Source organism: Papio anubis, chromosome 14 (assembly GCF_008728515.1).
Source record: "Papio anubis isolate 15944 chromosome 14, Panubis1.0, whole genome shotgun sequence".
In the NCBI taxonomy this organism is placed as follows: Eukaryota; Metazoa; Chordata; class Mammalia; order Primates; family Cercopithecidae; genus Papio; species Papio anubis.
The window spans coordinates 8,756,452-8,780,752 of record NC_044989.1 but is presented as its reverse complement, the minus strand read 5'-3'; the positions used below and the strand labels follow the sequence as shown (position 1 = coordinate 8,780,752).

The window sequence follows — 24,301 nt, the reverse complement described above, 5'->3', positions numbered from 1 at the left end:
ACCTTATTAAATCCATTCACTTTATCTCTGTCCCCACACTTAGCAGACAATATGAATTTATAATGGAAAGTTTTAAAATGAAGATAATTCTTGGGAGATAATCCTTAAAGATATAGGGTAACATTTTTAAGAAGTAACATAAAGGAAGAAAAAGAAGGCAGAGAAATGGCCGTTGGAAGAAGGAGATGGGGGTTAATGGTCCGCAGGTGTCCCTGGGCAGAAAATGTTCCTGCCGCGTGTCTTGCCCTGCTCATTTCTGCGTCCACCCCAGCATACCTAATGCCACACTCATCTTGGCTTCAGATCTCTTCCTCGCTTATGCTTTCTGTGGCATCATTCTCTCTCTGAGGTGCCCGGATAACTGGAATAAATCATCCCTTCTTTCTTCTCACCTCCGTATCTAGCCATCACTAAGAACTATCTGTGCTTTGGTTTCCTATTGAGTTGTTTTGAGGACTTGACGTTTGTAAAGCATTTAAAGCAGCCCAGGGCATGTAGTAAGCACTAAATGGGTGGTGGTGACCCTTAGCTCTTGTTACCCCCCAACCCATGTCAGATCCACTGTTGGTCTTCAGCTCTACCCATTTCTGCTGTTTACCATCTGGTACCTGCATCTCACATTACTTTGCCAACCAGTCCCTCTGGCCTCTGGTCTGTGCTGTGCTTTGCTGCCCAGATGATTTTTACAGTATCTGTCTGACCATGCCTCTTTTCTGCTTCAGACTTTGTTAGCTTGGCAGCTTTGCAGCGCCCGTTGTGACTGCCCCTGCCTTCCTTTCCACTCTCAGTTCACAGCACTCGCTCCTTGACTGAGCCGGGCCCAGCCATAATGAACCATTTGTAGTAGTGCACACATGCTCTACTGTTTGACACTTGGTTCCTTTGTATTTGCAGGGAGCCCCCTGCCCCCAACTGAATTCTGGCTGGTTTTTCAGAGCCCTGTTGACCTATGACCTCTGTGGTGAGGCCTTTTCCCTCTTAATAAAATAAGTCAGCCTTGTACTCTATCTTGAGTTTTCTACCTAGAGTTGTACTTTACCTTGTACATCTTGTATACTTCATTTATTGCACTGTATTACTCATACTTGTATTCAGGTGGTTTAACACTGCAAGTGGTCAGTGTGTGGTGCTGTGTGCCTGTAGTCCCAGCTATGCAGCAGGCTGAGGTAGGGGAATCGCTTGAGCCCAGGAGGTTAAGGCTTCAGTGAGCCATGATCACACCACTGTACTCCAGCCTGGGCTACAGAGTGAGACCCTGTCTCAAATCAGACAAAACAAACAAACAAACAAACAAACAAAAAACAAAAGAAACCTGCTGCTAAGATCCAGACTTCAGAGCCACACTGCCTTCTCATCCTTGCTCTCCTGCCCAGTATCTTTGTCACATTATCCAAGTTACTTACCCTCTCCATGCTCAGTTTCCTCATTTGTAAATTGGAGCAATAATACCTACTTCATAAGATTGTAGTGAAGATTAAATGAAATGCTGTATTTCATTAAATGTGAGATACCATTGATGGTAAAATGTACCGTTATTTTATGTACCACTAAAAAGGTTTACATGCCATCAATTATGAAGAGGATTCTTGATTTCAGAGATGTTAAAATGTGAAAACACACATGCATCATATTCAGTGGGGTGGCCACGTGTTTGTGAGCCAGCACACATTTGCCTTCGCCTCCTGTACTGGACTTCAAACGCAGGATGGGGACTGTGAGTCTCGTTCAATATTGTGTCCTCAGAACCCTGCCAGACAATTTTAGATGATTAACATGTATATTCTAGCAGAGCTGATAACAGACTCTGCTCACAGCTAACCATTTTCTCCTATCTGCAATCAAAGAGCAGACTGGACAGTGTACCTTTTCTTCAGGGCCTCATTTCTAAGAGGGTATGGCAACTCATCTGTTGCTCAGCCATGGTGTCTTCATCTTGTTCCCACTTACTGGTTCAGTTGTGTTATGAACCAAAATATGGGATATAAAGAACTGTAACCCACATAGTCTTGTTGCCCTTGCTTTTAAGTGGTTTTCAGAATTATTTGAATTTCTTTTTTTTTTTTTCTTTTCCTACTTTCCGCCTAAAGGTTTTTCTCCTGAATACGATAGAAGAATGATGAGTGATCTTGTGTGCGGGCAGGTGGGGAGATCTGGACAGTAGCACCCTTTATTAAAATGTGGCCCCTGAGGAACAGTCAGTGATAGGTTCTAATCTTGGTGTAAAAACCAAGATCTTGGCATTGGGGTGTGAGAGGGGTGATATGAAGTCTTTTCCAAACATTTTTTTTTCAAAGTCCTGGTTTTATTAGTGACTAGAATAGGCTGAAATCTGGATGTGTTTTCATGGATAATTGTCTTTCTCAGTTGCTCCGTGATTCTGCCATTACATTGGTAGTTTTTGATGTTATTAAAAAGCTTTAAATTTTTTTTTATGTGTACTTATTGAGATACTAGGAGAGCTTGAATTGGGGACTGTTAATCAGGTGATTTGTTGAAGGTCTTAAATCTTCATGTAAACTACAATATTATTCCTTGTATTTTGAAAGATAAAATAATCTTGCTTAATACCAACAGCCAAAGACCAATTTATTTGTATATTTTAGCTAACTTTGAAATTTTCTTAGTGAAGAACAATTAAGTGACTTCATTATCTTACTGAACCAGGTGTGGGAACAAAAGTTAGATTTTGTTTTAAAAAAAAAAGCAGCTGAACAATAGCTGGGCGGGGGGGTTGGTTCATTTCTGTCATCCGTAAACAAAGTGAGAACAGGAAAGAATCGAGTGACTTCATGTTCAGTGTCACTATTTGTGTCTGGCATAGTGAATACATCGAAGGTCCTTTCCTCTTTGTTATGAATAGGGCTTTGTAAAAGAACAAACAAAATCCCTCACGACTTTTATTACATCTGTAACTCATTGAGATCCCTTTGTTCTAACTAAGAGGACACCTGGCCAGGAGAGACAGGGCAGATCACCAAGCAAGCCCACACTTCGTGGAACAGCAGAGTTTTTATTGAGGATCATAAGATTATGTGCAGGTCTCTAGGAAGGAAGGAAGTGGGTGTTCTGGTCGCCAGACACCAGAATCTGGTGTGTCTGTATTCAAGGAAAAGCCTAGTGAGGCTATTAATCAGTGAAATGGGATCCTAGAGGAATGGTGAATTTCCCCTACAGAGGACCCCAAGTGTTTTAAAGTGAGTGGGAAGAAAAGGAGGGACCTCTGAATCTTGTGTGAAGATGGCATGCCTATCTTGTGCTGATAAAGCAGGTGGTTTAAAAAATTCTTCTATTCAAGTAGCAAATATAGAGACGATTTCTCGTTTAAAGAACTCAGTTTACTTTCCTAGTGAGGGTTGGCTGTCTGTTCTTACTACCAGCACTTTACTAAGTATAGATGTTTCTGGTTTTCTGGATCTACGTTGGAACCCTAGTTTACCTCCCACAGAAATAATGTTTCCTCCTGATTTACAAAAAACCCATTTTAATTGATGCACCTGCCAGCTATTGAATAGTGAAGGGGTCAGTGAATGTTCTTCCACCTGAAATGGCTGTAAAACTGGATGAACTTGTCAGAAACACTTTTGGGCTCTGGAAATTGACCAAAAGCAAACAACAATTTGAGAAGCATTAATTAATGAAAAACTGCTGACTTTTAGATAAAAACAGTGGGAATTGATGGTATTCTTGCTTGCAGTTAGCCTGTTTCCCATTCCTTGGCAAAGTAATGCTACCAGGGTCTCAGCCCGATGGGTTCTTCTTGACTACTGCCCAGAAAAACCAATGCACTGAGAACAGCAGGTATTGCAGCAAAGAAAGAGTTTAATAATTGCAGGGTCAGCCAAACAGAGGGACAGAGGAGGTATTTCACAAATCTGCCTCTCTGAGAATTCAAATTAAGGGTGCTTTGGTTGGCAGGGGCCTGGAGAACTGTAATGATTGACTGGGGATGAAAGCATAGGGGTGTCTAAAACTGTTTTTGCATAGCTGAGTCAGTTCCTGGGAGTAGGTCTCAGGTGGTGTCTCCTGATCTGCCAAAGTGCTACTCTGAAAAATATCTCAAAGAGCAGTTCTTTAGGTTTGGCAATAGTGATGTTTTCTGTAGGAGTAGTTGAGGAAGTTATAAATCTTGCAATCCCTGGTTACTTGACTCTGAAACAGTAAGCAATTTAGAGAAAAGCAAGCTAAGCAATGGCAGGTCATGGTCAGGTGTGCCTATTCTTTAGCAAAGATGTAGTCCCTACCATAATTCTAACCTTGTGACCTTTTGTTAGTCTTTACAAATATGGTTTCAACTTTTTTTTTTTAAACAAAATAATGTGATTTTATTTGTATTCAAAAAGCATTAGGCTTTAGACTTTTTTAATCAAAGAAGGTTATTACTTACAAGGGGCTAGTTTTTTGTTTAATAATAGTTAATGCAATGCTTAATGACTCCTCCCATCCCTGCAGACAACATTTTAATTATACAATGCAGAATGTTGCATAATTATTTGGAAAATCTCTAATTTTAATATTTTTTCCCAAATCCTCTGCCTCCCTTCACATGTAAATTACCCATGGCTATTATTCTTTCTTTTTTAAAAATTATTATTATACTTAAAGTTCTAGGGTACATGTGCACAATATGCAGGTTTGTTACATATGTATCCATGTGCCATGTTGGTGTGCTGCACCCATTAACTCGTCATTTACATTAGGTATATCTCCTAATGCTATCCTCCCCACTCTCCCAACCCCACAACAGGCCCTGGTGTGTGATGTTCCCTTTCCTGTGTCCAAATGTTCTCGTTGTTCAATTCCTGCCTATGAGTGAGAACATGCGGTGTTTGGTTTTCTGTTCTTGCGATCGTTTGCTGAGAATGATGGTTTCCAGCTGCATCCATGTCCCTACAAAGGACATGAACTCATCTTTTTTTATGGCTGCATAGTATTCCATGGTGTATATGTGCCACATTTTCTTAATCCAGTCTGTCATTGATGGACATTTGGGTTGGTTCCAAGTCTTTGCCATTGTGAATAGTGCTGCAATAAACATACGTGTACATGTGTCTTTATAGCAGCATGATTTATAATCCTTTTGGTATATACCCAGTAATGGGATGGCTGGGTCAAATGGTATTTCTGGTTCTAGATCCTTGAGGAATGGCCACACTGTTTTCCACAATGGTTGAACTAGTTTACAGTCCCACCAACAGCGTAAAAGTGTTCCTATTTCTGCAAGTCCTCTCCAGCACCTCTTGTTTCCTGAGTTTTTAATGATCACCATTCTAACTGGTGTAAGATGGTATCTCATTGTGGTTTTGATTTGCATGTCTCTGATGGCCAGTGATGATGAGCATTTTTTCGTGTGTATGTTGGCTGCATAAATGTCTTCTTTTGAGAAGTGTCTGTTCATACCCTTTGCCCACTTTCTGATGGGGTTGTTTGTTTTTTTCTTGTAAATTTGTTTGTGTTCTTTGTAGGTTCTGGATATTAACCCTTCGTCAGATGAGTAGATTGCAAAAATTTTCTCCCATTCTGTAGGTTGCCTGTTCACTCTGATGGTAGTTACCTTTGCTGTGTGGAAGCTCTTTAGTTTAATTAGATCCCATTTGTCAGTTTTGGCTTTTGTTGCCATTGCTTTTGGTGTTTTAGACATGAAGTCCTTGCCCATGCCTATGACCTGAATGGTATTGCCTAGGTTTTCTTCTAGAGTTTTTATGGTTTTAGTTCTAACATTTAAGTCTCTAATCCATCTTGAATTAATTTTTGTATAAGGTGTAAGGAAGGGATCCAGTTTCAGCTTTCCACATATGGCTAGCCAGTTTTCCCAGCACCATTTATTAAATAGGGAATCCTTTCCCCATTTCTTGTTTTTGTCAGTTTTGTCAAAGATCAGATGGCTGTAGATGTGTGGTATTATTTCTGAGGGCTCTGTTCTGTTCCATTGGTCTATATCTCTGTTTTGGTACCAATGCCATGCTGTTTTGGTTACCATAGCCTTGTAGTATAGTTTGAAGTCAGGTAGCATGATGCCTCCAGCTTTGTTCTTTTGGCTTAGGATTGTCTTGGCAATGGGGGCTCTTTTTTGGTTCCATATGAACTCTAAAGTAGTTTTTTCCAATTCTGTGAAGAAAGTCATTGGTAGCTTAATGGGGATGGCATTGAATCTGTAAATTACCTTGGGCAGTATGGCCATTTTCATGACACTGATTCTTTCTATCCATGAGCATGGAATGTTCTTCTGTTTGTTTGTGTCCTCTTTTATTTCATTGAACAGTGGTTTGTAGTTCTCCTTGAAGAGGTCCTTCACATCCCTTGTAAGTTGGATTCCTAGGTATTTTATTCTCTTTGAAGCAATTGTGAATGGGAGTTCACTCGTGATTTGGCTGTTTGTCTGTTATTGGTGTGTAAGAATGCTTGTGATTTTTGCACATTGATTTTGTATCCTGAGACTTTGCTGAAGTTTCTTATCAGCTTAAGGAGATTTTGGGCTGAGATGATGGGGTTTTCTAAATATACAATCATGTCATCTGCAAACAGGGACAATTTGACTTCCTCTTTTCCTAATTGAATACCCTTTATTTCTTTCTCCTGCCTGATTGCCCTGGCCAGAACTTCCAACACTATGTTAAATAGGAGTGGTGGGAGAGGGCATCCCTGTCTTGTGCCAGTTTCAAAGGGAATGCTTCCAGTTTTTGCCCATTCAGTATGATATTGGCTGTGGGTTTGTCATAAATAGCTCTTATTATTTTGAGATACGTTCCATCAATACCAAATTTATTGAGAGTTTTTAGCATGAAGGGCTGTTGAATTTTGTCAAAGGCCTTTTCTGCATCTATTGAGATAATCATGTAGTTTTTGTCTTTGGTTCTGTTTATATGCTGGATTATGTTTATTGATTTGCATATGTTGAACCAGACTTGCATCCCAGGGATGAAGCCCACTTGATCATGGTGGATAAGCTTTTTGATGTGCTGCTGGATTCGGTTTGCCAGTATTTTATTGAGGATTTTTACATCAATGTTCATCAGTGATATTGGTCTAAAATTCTCTTTTTTGTTGTTGTGTCTCTGCCAGGCTTTGGTATCAGGATGATGTTGGCCTCATCAAATGAGTTAGGGAGGATTCCCTCTTTTTCTATTGATTGGAATAGTTTCAGAAGGAATGGTACCAGCTCCTCCTTGTACGTCTGGTAGAATTCGGCTGTGAATTCATCTGGTCCTGGACTTTTTTTGGTTGGTAGGCTATTAATTATTGCCTCAATTTCAGAGCCTGTTATTGGTCTATTCAGGGATTCAACTTCTTCCTAGTTTAGTCTTGGGAGAGTGTATGTGTCCAGGAATTTATCCATTTCTTCTAGGTTTTCTAGTTTATTTGCGTGGAGGTGTTCATAGTATTCTCTGACAGTAGTTTGTATTTCTGTGGGTCGGTGGTAATATCCCCTTTATCATTTTTTAATTTGATTCTTCTCTCTTTTCTTCTTTATTAGTCTTGCTAGCGGTCTATCAATTTTGTTGATCTTTTCAAAAACCCAGCTCCTGGATTCATTGATTTTTTTGAAGGATTTTTTGTGTCTCTATCTCCTTCAGTTTTGCTCTGATCTTAGTTATTTCTTGCCTTCTGCTAGTGTTTGAATGTGTTTGCTCTTGCTTCTCTAGTTCTTTTAATTGTGATGTTAGGGTGTCAATTTTAGATCTTTCCTGCTTTCTCTTGTGGGCATTTAGTGCTATAAATTTCCCTCTACACAGTGCTTTGAATGTGTCCCAGAGATTCTGGTATGTTGTATCTTTGTTCTCATTGGTTTCAAAGAACATCTTCATTTCTGCCTTCCTTTCGTTATGTACCCAGTAGTCATTCAGGAGCAGGTTGTTCAGTTTCCATGTAGTTGAGCAGTTTTGAGTGAGTTTCTTAATCCTGAGTTCTAGTTTGATTGCACTGTGGTCTGAGAGACAGTTTGTTATAATTTCTGTACTTTTACATTTGCTGAGGAGTGCTTTACTTCCAACTATATGATCAGTTTTGGAATAAGTGTGATGTGGTGCTGAGAAGAATGTATATTCTGTTGCTTTGGGGTGGAGTGTTCTGTAGATGTCTATTAGGTCTGCTTGGTGCAGAGCTGAGTTCAATTCCTGGATATCCTTGTTAACTTTCTGTCTCGTTGATCTGTCTAATGTTGACAGTGGGGTGTTAATGTCTCCCATTATTATTGTGTGGCAGTCTAAGAAGTGTCTTTGTAAATCTCTAAGGACTTGCTTTATGAGTCTGGGTGCTCCTGTATTAGGTGCATATATATTTAGGATAATTAGCTCTTCTTGTTGAATTGATCCCTTTACCATTATGTAATGGCCTTCTTTGCCTCTTTTAATCTTTGTTGGTTTAAAGTCTGTTTTATCAGTCGGGCACAGTGGCTCATGCCTGTAATCCCAGCACTTTGGGAGGCTGAGACAGGAGGATCACAAGGTTAGGAGATTGAGACCATCCTGACTCACATGGTGAAACCCCGTCTCTACTAAAAATACAAAAAATTAGCTGGGCGTGGTGGCGGGCTCCTGTAGTCCCAGCTATTGGGGAGACTGAGGCAGGAGAATGTCATGAACCCAGGAGGCAGAGTTTGCAGTGAGCTGAGATCATACCACTGCACTCCAGCCTGAGCAACAGAGTGAGACTCCATCTCAAAATAAATAAATAAATAAATAAAGTCTGTTTTATCAGAGACTAGGATTGCAACCCCTGCCTTTTTTTGTTTTCTATTTGCTTGGTAGATCTTCCTCCATCTCTTTATTTTGAGCCTATGTGTGTGTCTCAGCAGATGAGATGGGTCTCCTGAATATAGCACACTGATGGGTCTTGACTCTTTATCCAATTTGCCAGTCTGTGTCTTTTAATTGGAGCATTTAGCCCATTTACATTTAAGGTTAATATTGTTATGTGTGCATTTGATCCTGTCATTATGATGTTAGCTGGTTATTTTGCTCATTAGTTGATGCAGTTTCTTCCTAGCATCGATGGTCTTTACATTTTGGTATGTTTTTGCAGTGGCTGGTACCAGTTGTTCCTTTCCATGTTTGTGCTTCCTTTAGGAGCTCTTGTGAGGCAGGCCTGGTGGTGACAAAATCTCTCAGCATTTGGTTGTCTGTAAAGGATTTTATTTCTCCTTCACTTATGAAACTTAGTTTGGCTGGATATGATATTCTGGGTTGAAAATTCCTTTCTTTAAGAATGTTGAATATTGGCCCCCACACTCTTCTGGCTTGTAGAGTTTCTGCTGAGAGATCCGCTGTTAGTCTGATGGGCTTCCCTTTGTGGGTAACCCAACCTTTCTCTCTGGCTGTCCTTAACTTTTTTTCCTTCATTTCAACTTTGGTGAATCTGACAATTATGTGTCTTGGGGTTGCTCTTCTTGAGGAGTATCTTTGTGGCATTCTCTGTATTTCCTGAATTTGAATGTTGGCCTGCCTTGCTAGGTTGGGGAAGTTCTCCTGGATAATATCCTGCAGAGTGTTTTCCAACTTGGTTCCATTCTCCCTATCACTTTCAGGTATACCAATCAGATGTAGATTTGGTCTTTTCACATAGTCCCATATTTCTCAGGAGCTTTGTTTGTTTCTTTTTACTCTTTTTTTCTCCAAACTTCTCTTCTAGTTTCATTTCATCAGTTTGATCTTCAGTCACTGATACCCTTTCTTCAGTTGATCGAATCACTTATTGAAGCTTGTGCATTTGTCATGTAGTTCTCGTGCCATGGTTTTCAGCTCTATCAGGTCATTTAAGGACTTCTCTACATTGGTTGTCCTAGTTAGCCATTCATCTAATCTTTGTTCAAGGTTTTTAGCTTGTTTGTGATGTGTTCGAACTTCCTCCTTTAGCTTGGAGAATTTTGATCGTCTGAAGCCTTCTCTCAACTCGTCAAAGTCATTCTCCGTCCAGCTTTGTTCTGCTGCTGGTGAGGAGCTGCATTCCTTTGAAGGGGGAGAGGTGCTCTGATTTTTAGAATTTTCAGCTTTTCTGCTCTGTTTTTTCCCCTCTTTGTGGTTTTATCTACCTTTGGTCTTTGATGATGGTGACGTACAGATGGGGTTTTGGTGTGGATGTCCTTTCTGTTTGTTAGTTTTCCTTCTAACAGTCAGGACCCTCAGCTGAAGGTCTGTTGGAGTTTTTGCTAGAGGTCCACTCCAGACCCTGTTTGCCTGGGTATTAGCAGCAGAGGCTGCATTAGAGTGAATATTGCTGAACAGCAAATGTTGCTGCCTAATCGTTCCTCTGGAAGCTTTATCTCAGAGGGGTACTTGGCCATGTGAGGTGTCAGTCTGCCTTTACTGGGGAGTGCCTCCCAGTTAGGCTACTCGGGGTCAGGGACCCACTTGAGGAGGCAGTCTGTCCATTCTCAGATCTCAAACTCCATGCTGGGAGAACCACTACTCTCTTCAAAGCTATCAGACAGGGACATTTAAATCTGCAGAGGTTTCTGCTGCCTTTTGTTTGGCTTTGCCCTGTCCCCAGAGGTGGAGTCTACAGAGGCAGGCAGGCCTTCTTGAGCTGCGTTGGGCTCCACCCGGTTCCAGCTTCCAGGCCACTTTGTTTACCTACTCAAGCCTCAGCAATGGCGGATGCCCCTCCCCCAGCCTCGCTGCCATCTTGCAGTTAGACCCCAGATTGCTGTGCTAGCAATGAAGGAGGCCCCGTGGGCATGGGATCCTCCAAGCCTGGCGCAGGATATAATCTCCTGGTGTACCGTTTGCTAAGACCCTTGGAAAAGCACAGTATTAGGGTGGGAGTGACTCGATTTTCCAGGTGCTGTGTGTCACGGTTTCCCTTGGCTAGGAAAGGGAATTCCCTTACTCCTTGTGCTTCCCGGGTGAGGTGATGCCTTGCCCTGCTTTGGTTCTCGCTTGGTGGGCTGCACCCACTGTCCCGCACCCACTGTCCAACATGCCCCAGTGAGATGAACCCGGTACCTCAGTTGGAAATGCAGAAGTCACCCGTCTTCTGTGTCGCTCACGCTGGGAGATGTAGCCTGGAGCTGTTCCTGTTCGGCCATCTCGGAATCTCAGTCCCCTTTCAACTTTTGAACAAGGGCAGGATCAGTTCAAGAAAGGTTTATTATAACCCCTCCAAAAGCAGTTTAGCCTGATAGAAGCCAGCTTGAGTCAGTTATGTCAGACCTCCCTTACCACTGTAATGTTTGCAAACGTGGTTTCAAGGGCAAGGCTGGCCGTGAAAACCAGCTGACTTGATTTGGAGTGAAAGGCAGAGAACCCCATGCAGTAGCTAACAGAATGCCTCCAGCTTTCCTAGCCTAAGGGTGGTCCATCATTTAACAGGGAGATCTTGGAAGTGAGAGAGCCATCAAGGGACTTGATGAGATCTCCACACACCCCTGGCTGATGATGGCTGCATCTCAGCACAGATGAGGCCTGAGAGGACCTGGGGGAAAGTAAAAGCTAGGGCTGACTGGAAAAAGATGGAACTTTGAACAACTCTCTTACTTGCTTCGGGTGTTTGAGCATAAGCTCCGACTAATCATTGACTGACCACTCAGATATGCAGACACGGGGGCAACCTCTAGAGTGAGGCTAAAAGATAACACTGAGGCTTTAAAAAACTGAGTAGAGACATCAGCTGCTGCATCAGTTCTCACTGTGAGTGAGAAAGATTCAGTGGATTAACTTCAGGCTAAGAAACAAAAACAGCCCAGCAGTGCTCAAGAAAAAGTTGATTAAAATCCAGAGTTACTGTCATGTATTATCTAACATGTCCAGTTTAAAAAATTATAAGAAATGAGGAAAAAAGCAGTCAATTGAAACCACCTCTAAATGGACCCAGATGTTGGGTTTACCAGACAAAACAACTGTTATAAATACATTTAAAGAACTAAGATAATGAGGATCATGATTTAACAAATAGGGAATATAGATAAAGAAATGGAAACTTTGAAAAGGAAACAAATGAAAGTCCTAGAGCTGAAAAGTAATGAACCGAAATGAAAAGTTCACGATAAGTGCTACATAGTGATTTGCAATGGCCAAAGAATCAGTGAACTTAAGGGTATGTCAAAGGTATTAGCCAATCTGAAGAAAAAAGGTATAAAAAATATTGAAGAAAAATAAACAGAGCTTCAGAGACCTATGGAATAATATCCCATGCACCAACAATGTTTAATGTGAGTTACAAAAGAGAGGGGAGAGAGAAAGGGACAGAAAAAGCATTTGAGGAAATGATGGCCATTGATATCCCAAATTTGATGTAAAACATTAATCTGTGGATCCAAGAAGCTCAACAGACCTCAAATAGGATAAACACAAACAGATCTTCACTAAGTCATACTGCTGAAAGACAAAGATGAGGAGAATATCTTGAGAGCAGTGAGGGAAAAACAACTCATTTTAGAGACAGCAATGATAAAATTCTTATCAGAACAGTGGAGGCCAGAAGGAAATAGAATGACATATTCAAAATGCTGAAGGAAAAATTTTCAATTACAAGTTCTATATCCAGCAAAATTATCCTTCAGAAGTGAAGGTTTAGTAAAGACATTCCAAGATAAACAAAGACCTGCTTTATAAGAAATTCCAAAGGAAGTCCTTAAGGTTGAAAGGAAGTCCATAGGAAGGAATGAGAAGCTCCAGAAATGGTAAACAGGTGCGTAAATGTGGAAGTCTGTATGCATCTCTCTTTTCTTGAGTTTTTAAAGGACAAAACAGTGTTTAAAGCAATAACTATAATGCTATATTATTGGTATTGTAAAATTAGTAGATGCTGTATATATGACAGTAATAGCTCAAAAGATGACAGAAAATGAAGCTGTATTGGACCAAGCTGGCCATATTTTATCAGAATTAAGTCAGTATTAATCTGAAATAGATTGTGATGAAATGAGACACATGGTAATTCCTAGAGCAATTGCTAAATAACTAAAAAGTATACATTGAAAGAATCAACAGAGGAATTAAAATAGTTCACTACCAAATATTTGTTTAATACAAAAGAAGGCACTAAAGGAGGAACAAAAAAGGCCTGAGACATAGCTAAAACAAATAGCAGTTAAATCTAACCATATAAATACTTACAGTAAATATTAATCAGAAGTCAGAAGTTGTCAGACTGGATGAAAAAAAAAAATCTAACCATATGTTTGTTGTCTACAAGAAAAACACTTTAAAGACATGAATAGGTTGAAGGTAAAAGAGTGGAAAAGATGTAAGCCATGCAAACAGAAACCAGATGAGTGTTAGAATAGCCAGAGAAAAATACTCTTGGGACTAATAAATGAGGCTGGCAAGGTTGCAGTTTATAAGACCAGTGTGCAAAATCAGTTATATTTCTATATATTACAAATTGAGAGTCCAGAAATGCAGGTATAAAAACAATTCCATTCACAGCAACATCAAAAAGAATAAAATACTTAGGAATAAATTTAATGAAATAATTGCAATTGCACTTGAAAACTATAAAACATTCCTGAGAGAAGGAAGATTAAATGGAGAAGTATTTTATACTTATGAGTTGGAAGACTTTACATTGTTAAGATGGAATTTCTTCACAAATTCATCTGTAGATTTAATGCAATTCCTAACAGAAACACTGGCAGGTTTTAAGCTTTTCCTAAAATTTATATGGAAATACTAAGGACCTTAAATAACCGAGATAATTTTGAAAAGGAACAACAGAGTTTGAGGATTTATACTCCTGAGTTTCAAAACTAATACTACTGTGATCAAGACATTGTGCTATTGGCATAAGGATAGACATATAAATCTTTGCAACAAAATTGAGAGTTCCAAAATAAACCTTTATGGTCAGTTGAGTTTTGACAAAAGTGCCAAGGCAGTTGGAAAAGGATAGTTTTTTCAATACACAGTGCTGGGACAATCAGGTTTCTATATGCACAGAAATGAACCTGATCCTTACCTCACATCGTACATAAAAATCAACTTAAAATGCATCGTAGTCCTAAATGTAGCAGCTAAACCTTTAAAACTTCAGAAGACAATATGGGAGAAACTCTCTGTGACTTTTCAGTTGGGCAAAGACTTCTTAGGTATGACCACCAAGGAATTGTCCATAAAGAATAAAATTGGCTGGGTGTGGTAGCACATGCCTATGATCCCAGCACTTTGGGAAGCTGAGGGAAGAGGATTACTTGAGGCCAGGAGTTTGAGACCAGCCTGGGCAACATAGTGAGACCCAATTGTTTTTAAGTAGAAAAGTACCCCAATGTGGTGGTGCACACCTGTAGTCCTAGCTGCTTGGAAGGCTAAGGCAGGAAGATCACTTGAACCCAGGAGTCCAAGGTACATTGAGCTATGATTGTACCACTGTGCTCCAGCCTGAGAAACAGTGAGAACCTGTCTCAAAAAAAATTAAAAATAAATCATAATAAAATAAAAAAATTGAATACTCGTTTTTCAGAATTTAAAACTTTTACTATTCAAAAGACACCTTTAAGAAAATGAAGAGATAAGCCACAGGAGAAAAATACTTGCAAAACATGTGTCTGATATAGGACTTGGATCCAGAAGATGTACAGAACTCGTACAATCAATACCAAGAAGACCACCCAATTTAAAGATGGACAAAACTGCTGGTTAGACATTTCATGGCTAATATGCAAATTAAAAGATGCTCAAGATCACTAGTCATTAGTGAATTGCAAATTAAAACTATAATGAAATTAAAACTATGATATGTAATAACCACTATATATCCATTAGAATGGATGTAGTTTAAAAGACTGACAATACCCAGCATTAGTGAGGATATGAAGAAACTGGAATCTTCAGACGTTGCTTACAGGAGCATAAAAATTATAGTCACTTTGGAAAACATTTTGGTTGAAAGTTAAACATTAACTTACCATATGCCCTGAAAAGTCTGTTGTTAGGTTTCTACCCAGGGTAAAAACATATGTCCACATCAAGTAGCATTATTCATTAATAACCAAAAGCTTCAAACAGCCCAGATGTTCACTGGCTGGTGAAAGGATAAACGAAATGTGGCATGTTCATGCAATGGAATACTATTCAGCAGTTTACAAAGAACAAACTGCTGAGGTATGCTGCAACATGGATGAACCTCAAGAGCATGCTAAGTGGAAGAAGCCAGATACAAAAGACTACATATTGTATTATTTTATTTACATGAGATTCCCAGAAAAGACAGATCTAGAGACAGAAAATGATTGGTGGTTGCCTAGGGTTGAGGGTACAATTAGGGATTACTGCAAGTAACCACAAGGGAACTCTTGGGGCAGTGGTCTTGCAGTATGGTCACACAACTCTACACATTTACTAAAAATTGTTGAATTGTACACATACAATAAGTAAATTTCATAGTGTGTAAATTATACATCAATAAAGCTGTTTAATAAAAAGCCTATTTCAGTGAGGCTTGCAAGCCTTTTAGGCCTGGAGCAGTAACAGCTCCTTAATTCAGTATTCCTTCTGCCTTTCCGGTAGGAACTATAATTCAGGTTAAACAAATATGGGCACACCTGTTTTATTGCATTCCATTTTATAGTGCACCATAGATACTGCCTTTTTTCTTTTTGTTAAACAAACAGAAAGTTTGTGACATCCCTGCACCCAGCAAATCCATCAATGCTGGTTTCCAGCAACATGTGTTCACTTAGCGACTCTGTGTTACATTTGATAGTTCTGACAACACGTCAAACATTATTGTCTCTGTTATGGTGATCTGAGATCAGTGATCTTTGATGTTACTATTGTAATTGTTTAGGGGCACTGCACACTGTGTCCATTTCCTGTTGAAAATGAATGTAAATGGAGCAAAGATGCAAACTGAACCCTGGGACCCCAGGATAAGAAGGAATCTGCAAAGGGCTTGTGCAAAAATTGTTTGTTTCCAAATAATTTCTTAATCAGTTTTATTTAAGTACAACTTATCCAAAATAAAATAAAGCTGCCTGTTCCATGAGCTTGGACAAATGTATAGACCAGTGTGACTACCACTCTAAATCTAGATAAAGCACATTTCACTTGTCCCAGAAAGTTCCTTCGTGATCTTTTGCAGTCAGTCCATCCTGTCTTCTGCAACCGATGATCTGCTTTCTGTCACCATAGATCAATTTAGCTCGCTCTAGAATTTCATAGCAACGGAATCATACGTTCTGTAATCTTTTGTGTCTGGCATTTTTTACTCAGCTTAATGTTTAAAAAACTCAGCCCTGTTGTTGTGTTTCACAGTTTGTTCCTTTTTCTTCCACAGTATGAATATATCTCAATTTATGTATCCTTTCACCTATTAGTGGACATTGAGTCGTTTAAAAATTCAAGAATGGGCTATTAGGAATAAAACTTCTGAAACATTCTTCAAGTCTTTTTGTTGATACATATTTTCTTTTCTCTTGTGTAAACACCTAGGAGAGGAATTGCTGGGGAATCAGATAAAAATATTTTAATCCAGTAAGAAATTGCCAGACTTCCCAAAGTGATTGTACCATTCTACACTCCCACTGGCAATGTATACGAGTGCCAGTTCCTTTCCGTTCCCGCCAGCGGTCGGTGTTCTCAGCCTTTTCCATGGTGCTCAGTCTGACGGATATAGTGATATTTCACTGTGATTTTAATTTAGATTTCTCTGATGATTAATGATGTCAAACATTTTTTCCTGTGCTGTTTGACGAATTGTGTATCTTCTTTTGGGACATTTTGTTCATATCTGTTGACTGTTGGGTTTAATTTTTGTTATAATTCATTATTTCTGTTTTGGATGTAAGTCCTTTGTCAGATAGATAAATTATGAAAAAATGTTTTCAACCTATGTTTGCCTTTTCATTTCCGTAGTGGTGAGTTTCGAAGAGCAGAACTTTTAAATTTTGATGAAGTGAATTTCATTTTTTAGTTAGGAGCTTTTTATCTTTTACTGAGAAATCTGTGTCTGCCCTTGGTTTATGAATAGTTTCTCCTAGAAGTTTTACAGTTCTTGTTTTTGTGCCTAGATCAGTGATCCATATTGAGTTAATTTTTGTGTATGTTAAGAGACAAGGGTTGGAATTTATTTTTTCTATATGTATGTTCATTTGTCCCAGCACTGTTTGTTGCAAATACTTCTTCCTTTTGAATTGCAGTTTACCGTCTACATATGGCTTTATTTCTGTACTCTTTATTCTGTTCATTGATCTATGTGTCTAACTTTAGGCCAATGTCATACTGTCTTGGTTACTGAAGCTTCATACTTAGTCTTTAAATCAGGTAATGTAATTCCTCTAACTTTTCAAAAAAATGCATAAAACACTATAAAACAAAAAGTACATAGTAAACAGTCTTGGCAAATATAAACAAAGGGGAAGGCAGAATAGAGAGAAAAAAGTTAGTATTCAAATGTGCAAGCCTTCTGTGCAGTTGGGCTACAACCAAAGCCGTCGAAGCCTGAGAACCTCGGAGAGTAAACAGTTTAATTTGATTTCATCGTGTTAAAACAAACACTCATTTGTTAGTTTTTGTTTTCATTCCCATCAGGATTTTGAACCTTTTGGTGACATCACCTGTTTTCCTTTTTTGAAAACAATTCGTTTTTAGTTCTCTTCAGCCTTTCTAGTTCATTAATTCCCATAGTTGCTGCTACATGGGAATTAGCAATTTCCCTGAGCAATTTCCACTCTGTATCTAACACCTAAGTGAACAGATATTTTAGATGTGGTTTCACCTTTTGAAATAAGGCAGCAATTCAACAGTTCTTATTCAATTAATAAGAAAATGTTCTGTTCTGGAACTCTTCAGAAGCTGTTGATTTTATTTTGATATTAGTAATAATCATATCTGAATTCTTTTGGCTGTGAAGAGCAGAAATCCCAACTTATAGTAGTATCTGAATGGTGTAAACAGCAGAGAAAGGTTACCTCTCGAAGCTAGAAGTCATGAGACAAGGCACCTCGTTTTCATTAATTCAGCAGCTCAGTGTTGATGAGGACATCAAAACACTTATTTTGCCGTCTCAGCATATTGACTTTGTCCTCAGGCTAGCTCCTTGTAAGCTAAAGATGGACACTGCACATACAGACGTGCCAACAGCAAGTGTCACACTAAGAGTAAGAAAGGCCTTCCCAAAAGCTCTGTGTCAGGCTTCATCAACCGGACCTAAGTTTTCTGCCTCCCATAAACCAGTCAATTGCAAGGAGGGTGAGATGACAGTGATGGGGTTACCGTAGCCAGGATCCCTGGAATAGTGCGTCCACCTTTTAGAAGTGAGAGAACCAGGATGCAGAAGGATAGTCACTTTCTAAGGTCACACAGGTAGGAATAATAAAAAGTGATTGGGACTGTTATTTAAATCCAGCCCAGGTCGGTCTGGATTTTATTTGCATGTATATTCTTCTATTTGAAGACATTCAGTGAAATTCATAAATGGACTGTTGCACTTAAAATAATTTGTGCACATAGTGGCTTATATGTCTGCTTTCTCTGCTGATGTGTGAACTTGAAAAATCAAAGGCTTTTCCCAACACCCTTCCCTGCAGTCTAATTCGAAAGACAAGATAGCAACAAAAGTTTGATGTGCTTTTGGAGGAGTACAGACAGTAAACAAAACAAAACAGAAAAACCCCCACCACCTAGAATTCTTTCTCAAGTTAGATTGTCCAGAGCTGGTATAGCTGCTCAACAGTGTCATTAAAGAACCAGGTTTCCCGCCTTGTTCTGCCTCTTAGCTTATTACCTCATGGGTGCAAGATGGCTGCTACAGCAGCCGTCAGATCCATATTCTAGGTAGAGAGAGTGGCAAAAATGTGAAAAGCCCCACCCGCTGTGTCTGTTTTCCTTTTTTCAGGAAAACCGTCTAGCACTGTGTGATAGAAATACAATGCAAGCCACAGATATAATTTAAAGGTTTCTGGCTGGGCATGGTGGCTCATGCTTGTAATTCCAGCACTTTGGGAGGCTGAGGCAGGTGGATCACTTGAGGTCAGGAGTTCAAGACCAGCCTGGCCAATGTGGTGAAACCTTATCTCTACTAAAATTACAAAAATTAGCTGGGTGTGATGGCGGGTACCTATAGTCCCAGCTACTCGAGAGGCCGAGGCAGGAGAATCGCTTGAACCTCGGAGGTAGAGGTTGCAGTGAGCTGAGATTGTGCCACTGCACTCCAGACTGGGCGACAGAGCTAGACTCAGTCTCAGAAAAAAAAAAAAAAATTCCAGTAGTCACAGTTTAAAAACTGAAAAAAAAAGCACATTAATATATTTTAGTAATAACATTCCGTTTTACCCAATATAGCCAAAATAATATTTCAAAGTATAATCAATGAAAACAATTTTTGTTTTTATACTTAGTCTTCAAAATCTGGGGTGTATTTTACAATTGCAGCTTATCTTAGTTTATACTAGCCACATTTCAAGAGCTCAGTAACTACATGTGGCTAGTAGGGGTATATTGGTGAGTACCAACTAACTGGCTTTCTAGAAAAAAATGCATAAATATGCATATGTGAGTTTATTGTAAATTTTACAAATTTAACAGACTTAGTGCACAATTTACAAATAATAATGAGAATAGAATATCCTTTATTTTCAATTCTGTGTAGCTCGTTGATTCTCACAAAACACTTTCATTGATTTTTTTTTGCTTGTTTGTTTCTGAACTCTCATAGCTAACTTATGGCTGCAATTCAACTGTAATCTGACCAAAATGACTATGAATAAATGCTTGGTTACTATCCTGTTTAGTAAAGTAGTTGCTCACATTATTGGCAAACGAATGTAGTTCCAATATGAACATTGGTTAATATTTTTGCTTATGTTAATGAGATTTTTGGTTTTTTGTTTGTTTTCTGTTTAAGCTGTACTGGCTACAGTCATGATACGCTGTATCGAGGTGCACCCATCACCCAAGCAGTATACACTGTACCATATTTGTAATCTTTTATCCCTTGCCCCCCTCCCACTCTTCCTCCCAAGTCCCCAAAGTCCATTGTATCATTCTTATGCCTTTGCATCCTCATAGCTTAGTTCCCACATATCACAACATACGATGTTTGGTTTTCCATTCATGAGTTACTTCACTTACAGTAATAGTCTCCAGTCTCATCCAGGTCACTGCAAATGCTGTTCCTTTTTATGGCTGAGTAGTATTCCATCATATATATATACACCACAGTTTCTTTATTCACTTGTTGATGGGCATTTGGGTTGGTTCCACGGTTTTGCAGTCGTGAATTGTGCGCTATAAACATGCATGTGCAAGTATCTTTTTCAAATAATGACTTTTTTTTTCCTCTGGGTAGATACCCAGTAGTGGGATTGCTGGATCAAATGGTAGTTCTACTTTTAATTCTTAAAGGAATCTCCACACTGCTTTCCATAGTGACTGTACTAGTTTACATTCCCACCAGCAGTGTAGAAGTGTTCCCTGATCACTGCATCCACACTATTATCTACAGTTTTTTTATTATGACCATTCTTGCAGGAGTGAGGTGGTATCGCATTGTGGTTTTGATTTGCATTTCCCTGATCATTAGTGATGTGAGCATTTTTTCATATGTTTGTTGGCCATTTGTATATCTTCTTTTGAGAACTGTCTATTCATGTCCTTAGCCCACTTTTTGATGGGATTGTTTGTTTTTTTCTTACTGATTGAGTTTGTTGTAGATTCTGGATATTAGTCCTTTATTAGATGTACAGGTTGTAAAGATTTTCTCCCACTCTGTGGATTGTCTGTTTACTCTGCTGACTGTTCCTTTTGCTATGCAAAAGCTCTCCAGTTTAATTAGGTCCCAACTATTTATCTTCATTTTTATTGCATTTGCTTTTGGGTTCTTGGTCATGAAATCCTTGCCTAAGCCAAAGTCTAGAAGGGTTTTTCCAATGTTATCTTCTAGGATTTTTATAGTTTCAGGTCTTAGGTTTAAGTCTTTAACCCATCTTGAGTTGATTTTTGTATAAGGTGAGAGATGAGGATCCAGTTTCATTCTCCTACGTGTGGCTAGCCAATTATCCATTTGTTGAAAAGGGTGTCCCTTCCCCATTTTACTTTTTTGTTTGCTTTGTTGAAGATCAGTTGGCTCTAAGTATTTGGGTTTATTTATGGGTTCTGTATTCTGTTCCACTGGTCTGTGTGCCTATTTTTATACCAGTACCATGCTGTTTTTGTGACTATGGCCTTATAGTATAGTTTGAAATCAGGTAGTGTGATGCTTCCAGATTTGTCCTTTTTGCTTAGTCTTGCTTTGGCTATGCGGGCTCTTTTTTGGTTCCATATGAATTTTAGAACTGCTTTTTCTAACTCTGTGAAGAATGATGGTGGTATTTTGATGGGGATTGCATTGAATTTGTAAATTGCTTTTGGCAGTATGGTCATTTCCATAATACTGATTCTATCCATCCATGAGCATAGGATGTGTTTTCCATTTGTTTGTGTCATCTATGATTTCCTTCAGCAGTGTTTTTAGTTTTCCTTGTAGTGATCTTTTGACTCCTTGGTTAGGTGTATTCCTTAGTATTTTATTTTTTTGCAGCTCTTGTAAAAGGGGTTGAATTACTGATTTGATTATCCACTTTGTTGCTGTTTGGTGTATGGAAGAGCTATGGATTTCTGTACATTAATCTTGTATCCAGAAAACTTTGCTGAATTCTTTTATCAATAAGTTCTAGGAGCTTTCTGGAGGAGTCCTTAGGGTTTTCAAGGTAAATTGACTTCCTTTTTACTGATGTGGATGCCCTTTTCTTTTCTTTTCTCCTCTCTCTCTCTTTCTCTCTTTCTTTCTGTCTTTCTTATTGCTTTAGCTAGGACTTCCAGTACTGTGTTGAAGAGGAGTGCTGAGAGTGGGCATCCTTGTCTTGTTCCTGTTCTCAGCAAGAATGCTTTCAACTTTTCCCCATTCGGTGTTATGTTGGCTGTGGGTTTGTCATAGATGGCTTTTATTACATTAAGGTATGTCCCTTGTATACCAATTTGCTGTGGGTTTTAATCATAGAGGCATGCAGGATATTTGCCAAATCCTTTTTCTGCATCTGTTGAGATATCATGTGATTTTTAATTCTGTCTATGATTTGCACTGTATTCTATTGGTAAAAACAAGTTATTAAGTCTAGCATAGATTCAAGGGGGATGGGACAGGAAAGTGTCTTAATTTAGTGTTTCTGTAAAGAAATACCTGAGACTGGGTAATTTATAAAGAGAAAAAGTTTATTTGGCTTATGGTTCTGATGATTAGAAAGTTCAACATTGAGCATCTGCCTCTGGTGAGGGCCTCAGGCTGCTTCTCCATGTGGCAGAAGGTGAAGGGGAGCCAGTGTGTGCAGAGACCATGTGGCCAGAGCGGAGGAAAGAGCAGGGAGGTGCCAGGCTCTTTTTAACAACCAGCTCTCAAGAGAATAAACAGAGTGAGAACTCACTCACCTCCTCATCCCCCAGGGAAGGCATTCATCTACATGAGGGATCTGCCCCCATGACCCAGACACCTCCCATTAGACCCCACCTCCAGCGTTAGAGATTAGATTTCTACATGAAGTTTTAGAGGAGGCAATCATCCAAACTATAGCAAGAATTTTCTTTCAGCTCTTGATGTAAAGAGTTAGACATGTACAACAGGGAGGGATGTTATTGATGGCAGCAGTCTTGAAAGACAGCCAGTCCTCTGGCCTCCACAGTTCACATGAATCCTACATGAAAGTTTACTCACTTTCCTCCCAGGATCCCCAAAGTCTCATCTCATTAGGACATCAAGCTCAAGTTCTTGATCTTGTCATCTAAGTCAGGCCTGGATGAGGCTTCTTGGGGTGGGTCCCCAAGTACAGTTCTTTTTGATCTGAAGGCCAGCGGACTAACAGGCAAGCTTTTTGCCCCTCACACACCTAGTATCCAGGGATGATCAGCAATAGGACAGCTGTAGGAGACACTATTGTTAATGAAAACTATCGGACTGTAAGATGCTTCTCAGCCCTAGTCCACGGTGGTTGTGAAATCCAGACAGATATGTATGATCAGTTCCTTGATTAGGGCCCAGACCCAGTCCCTTGAGTGCATCTATGTGGCTTTTGGCTTCATCCTCTGAGCTCTTGACTCCACACCATGGACTAGTCGTCCTTTTTCATAAGAAATGGCCAGGTTTTGCATTTGAATAGCTTTGCTAGACTGCTTCCTATGGGTAAAATTTGGGGACCTAAACTTCTCTTTTCATTTTGAACTGTCTCTCCTTTTCAGTCTAATCTTTTATAAGCCCATTAGAGAACTATGTGGGCTTCCTGTGTATCTAATTGTAATCCTCTACATTAGACAGAAACTACACCCACAAATCTCTTTTAGACAGCCTCCTTTCTACTTTGAGAGTCGGGGTGCTGTGTGACAACACCCTTGAGCTTCTTAAAAACTTTTTTTAAATCTATCGTAAGAGAATGTCTAAGAGGCATGCCCTTAGGATTCTTAGAAACGGCTTCTTATCTGACATATTCCATGAAGGTGTTTGGTTACAGTAGCACCCCATTTTCAGTTATCAGTTTCTGTTTTGATTATGTCATTACATGAAAACATAGTGGCTTAAAACAAAGTGATACTCTGTATTAGGTTGCTTATGACTGTGGGTAAGCAGTTCAGGAACGGTTCCACTGGATAGCATCATCTTTTTTCCATGTGGAATTAGCTTCCTCACTCACATGTCTAACCACTTGGTGCTCCTTGGTGCCTCACTCTCCATCTCCACCCTGCTCCTCTCTCCTTCACCCCTCTTTCCTTCCTTCCTTCTCTCCTAGATGTGTGTGATCAGTTCCTTGATTAGGGCCTAGACCCAACCCAATCCCCAACCCTTCCTTTATCCCACCTTTTCTCTCTTGTTCTTTCTCTCTCTCTTTCTGTGCATTGTCTCTCATCCTCCAGAATCTCTACATGTAGTGGTCTCAGGATAGTCACACTTCTTCCCGACAACCAAATTCTAAAAGGCAAAAAGTAGAAACTGCCAGGTTAATTATGGTTCGCACCTGGAACTAGCAAAATGTTGCTTCTGTAATCCGCTGGTCTGTGCAGTTAGAAGGCCAGCCCACACTCGAAGTGGGCAGAGAGGTAGACTCCTCCTCTTGACAGGGAGCAGCACAGGCTGCAGAAGAGCGTATGAAATGGGAGATACTGTTTTGGGCATCTTTGGAAAGTGCAGCCACATAATTTTTAGAAATTATTTTAAATGTGATTTCTCAACGCTTTTTGTATGGATATCCATATATGCTATTTTTGTCAGATATAGCAATCATGAATATATTAACTTTGTTAAACATTTGGATTAAGAAGCTCTCCTTCCCTGTTCTTTGCTCAGGAATAATTCAAAAGATTATAATTATTTGTCAAAAGTTTGAAACAACTTTCATAAAACCACCTGAACT

The 24,301-nt window shown here is 39.5% G+C and overlaps 1 protein-coding gene across 8 annotated transcripts in view; it reads left to right on the top strand.

The window, feature by feature from the left end:
• MBOAT2 (membrane bound O-acyltransferase domain containing 2) overlaps positions 1-24,301 on the top strand; it is a 147,355-nt gene that overhangs the window by 73,267 nt on the left and 49,787 nt on the right. Inside the window, exon 1 of one of the 8 annotated variants that reach the window (XM_031654926.1) lies at positions 21,831-21,863. The exons of the other annotated variants lie outside the window; for them this stretch is intronic. Coding sequence (XP_031510786.1) covers positions 21,844-21,863 — 20 coding nt within the window. The 5' untranslated portion in view covers positions 21,831-21,843. Of the gene's footprint in view, positions 1-21,830; positions 21,864-24,301 lie in introns of those variants that run through there. 8 annotated transcript variants of the gene reach the window in all.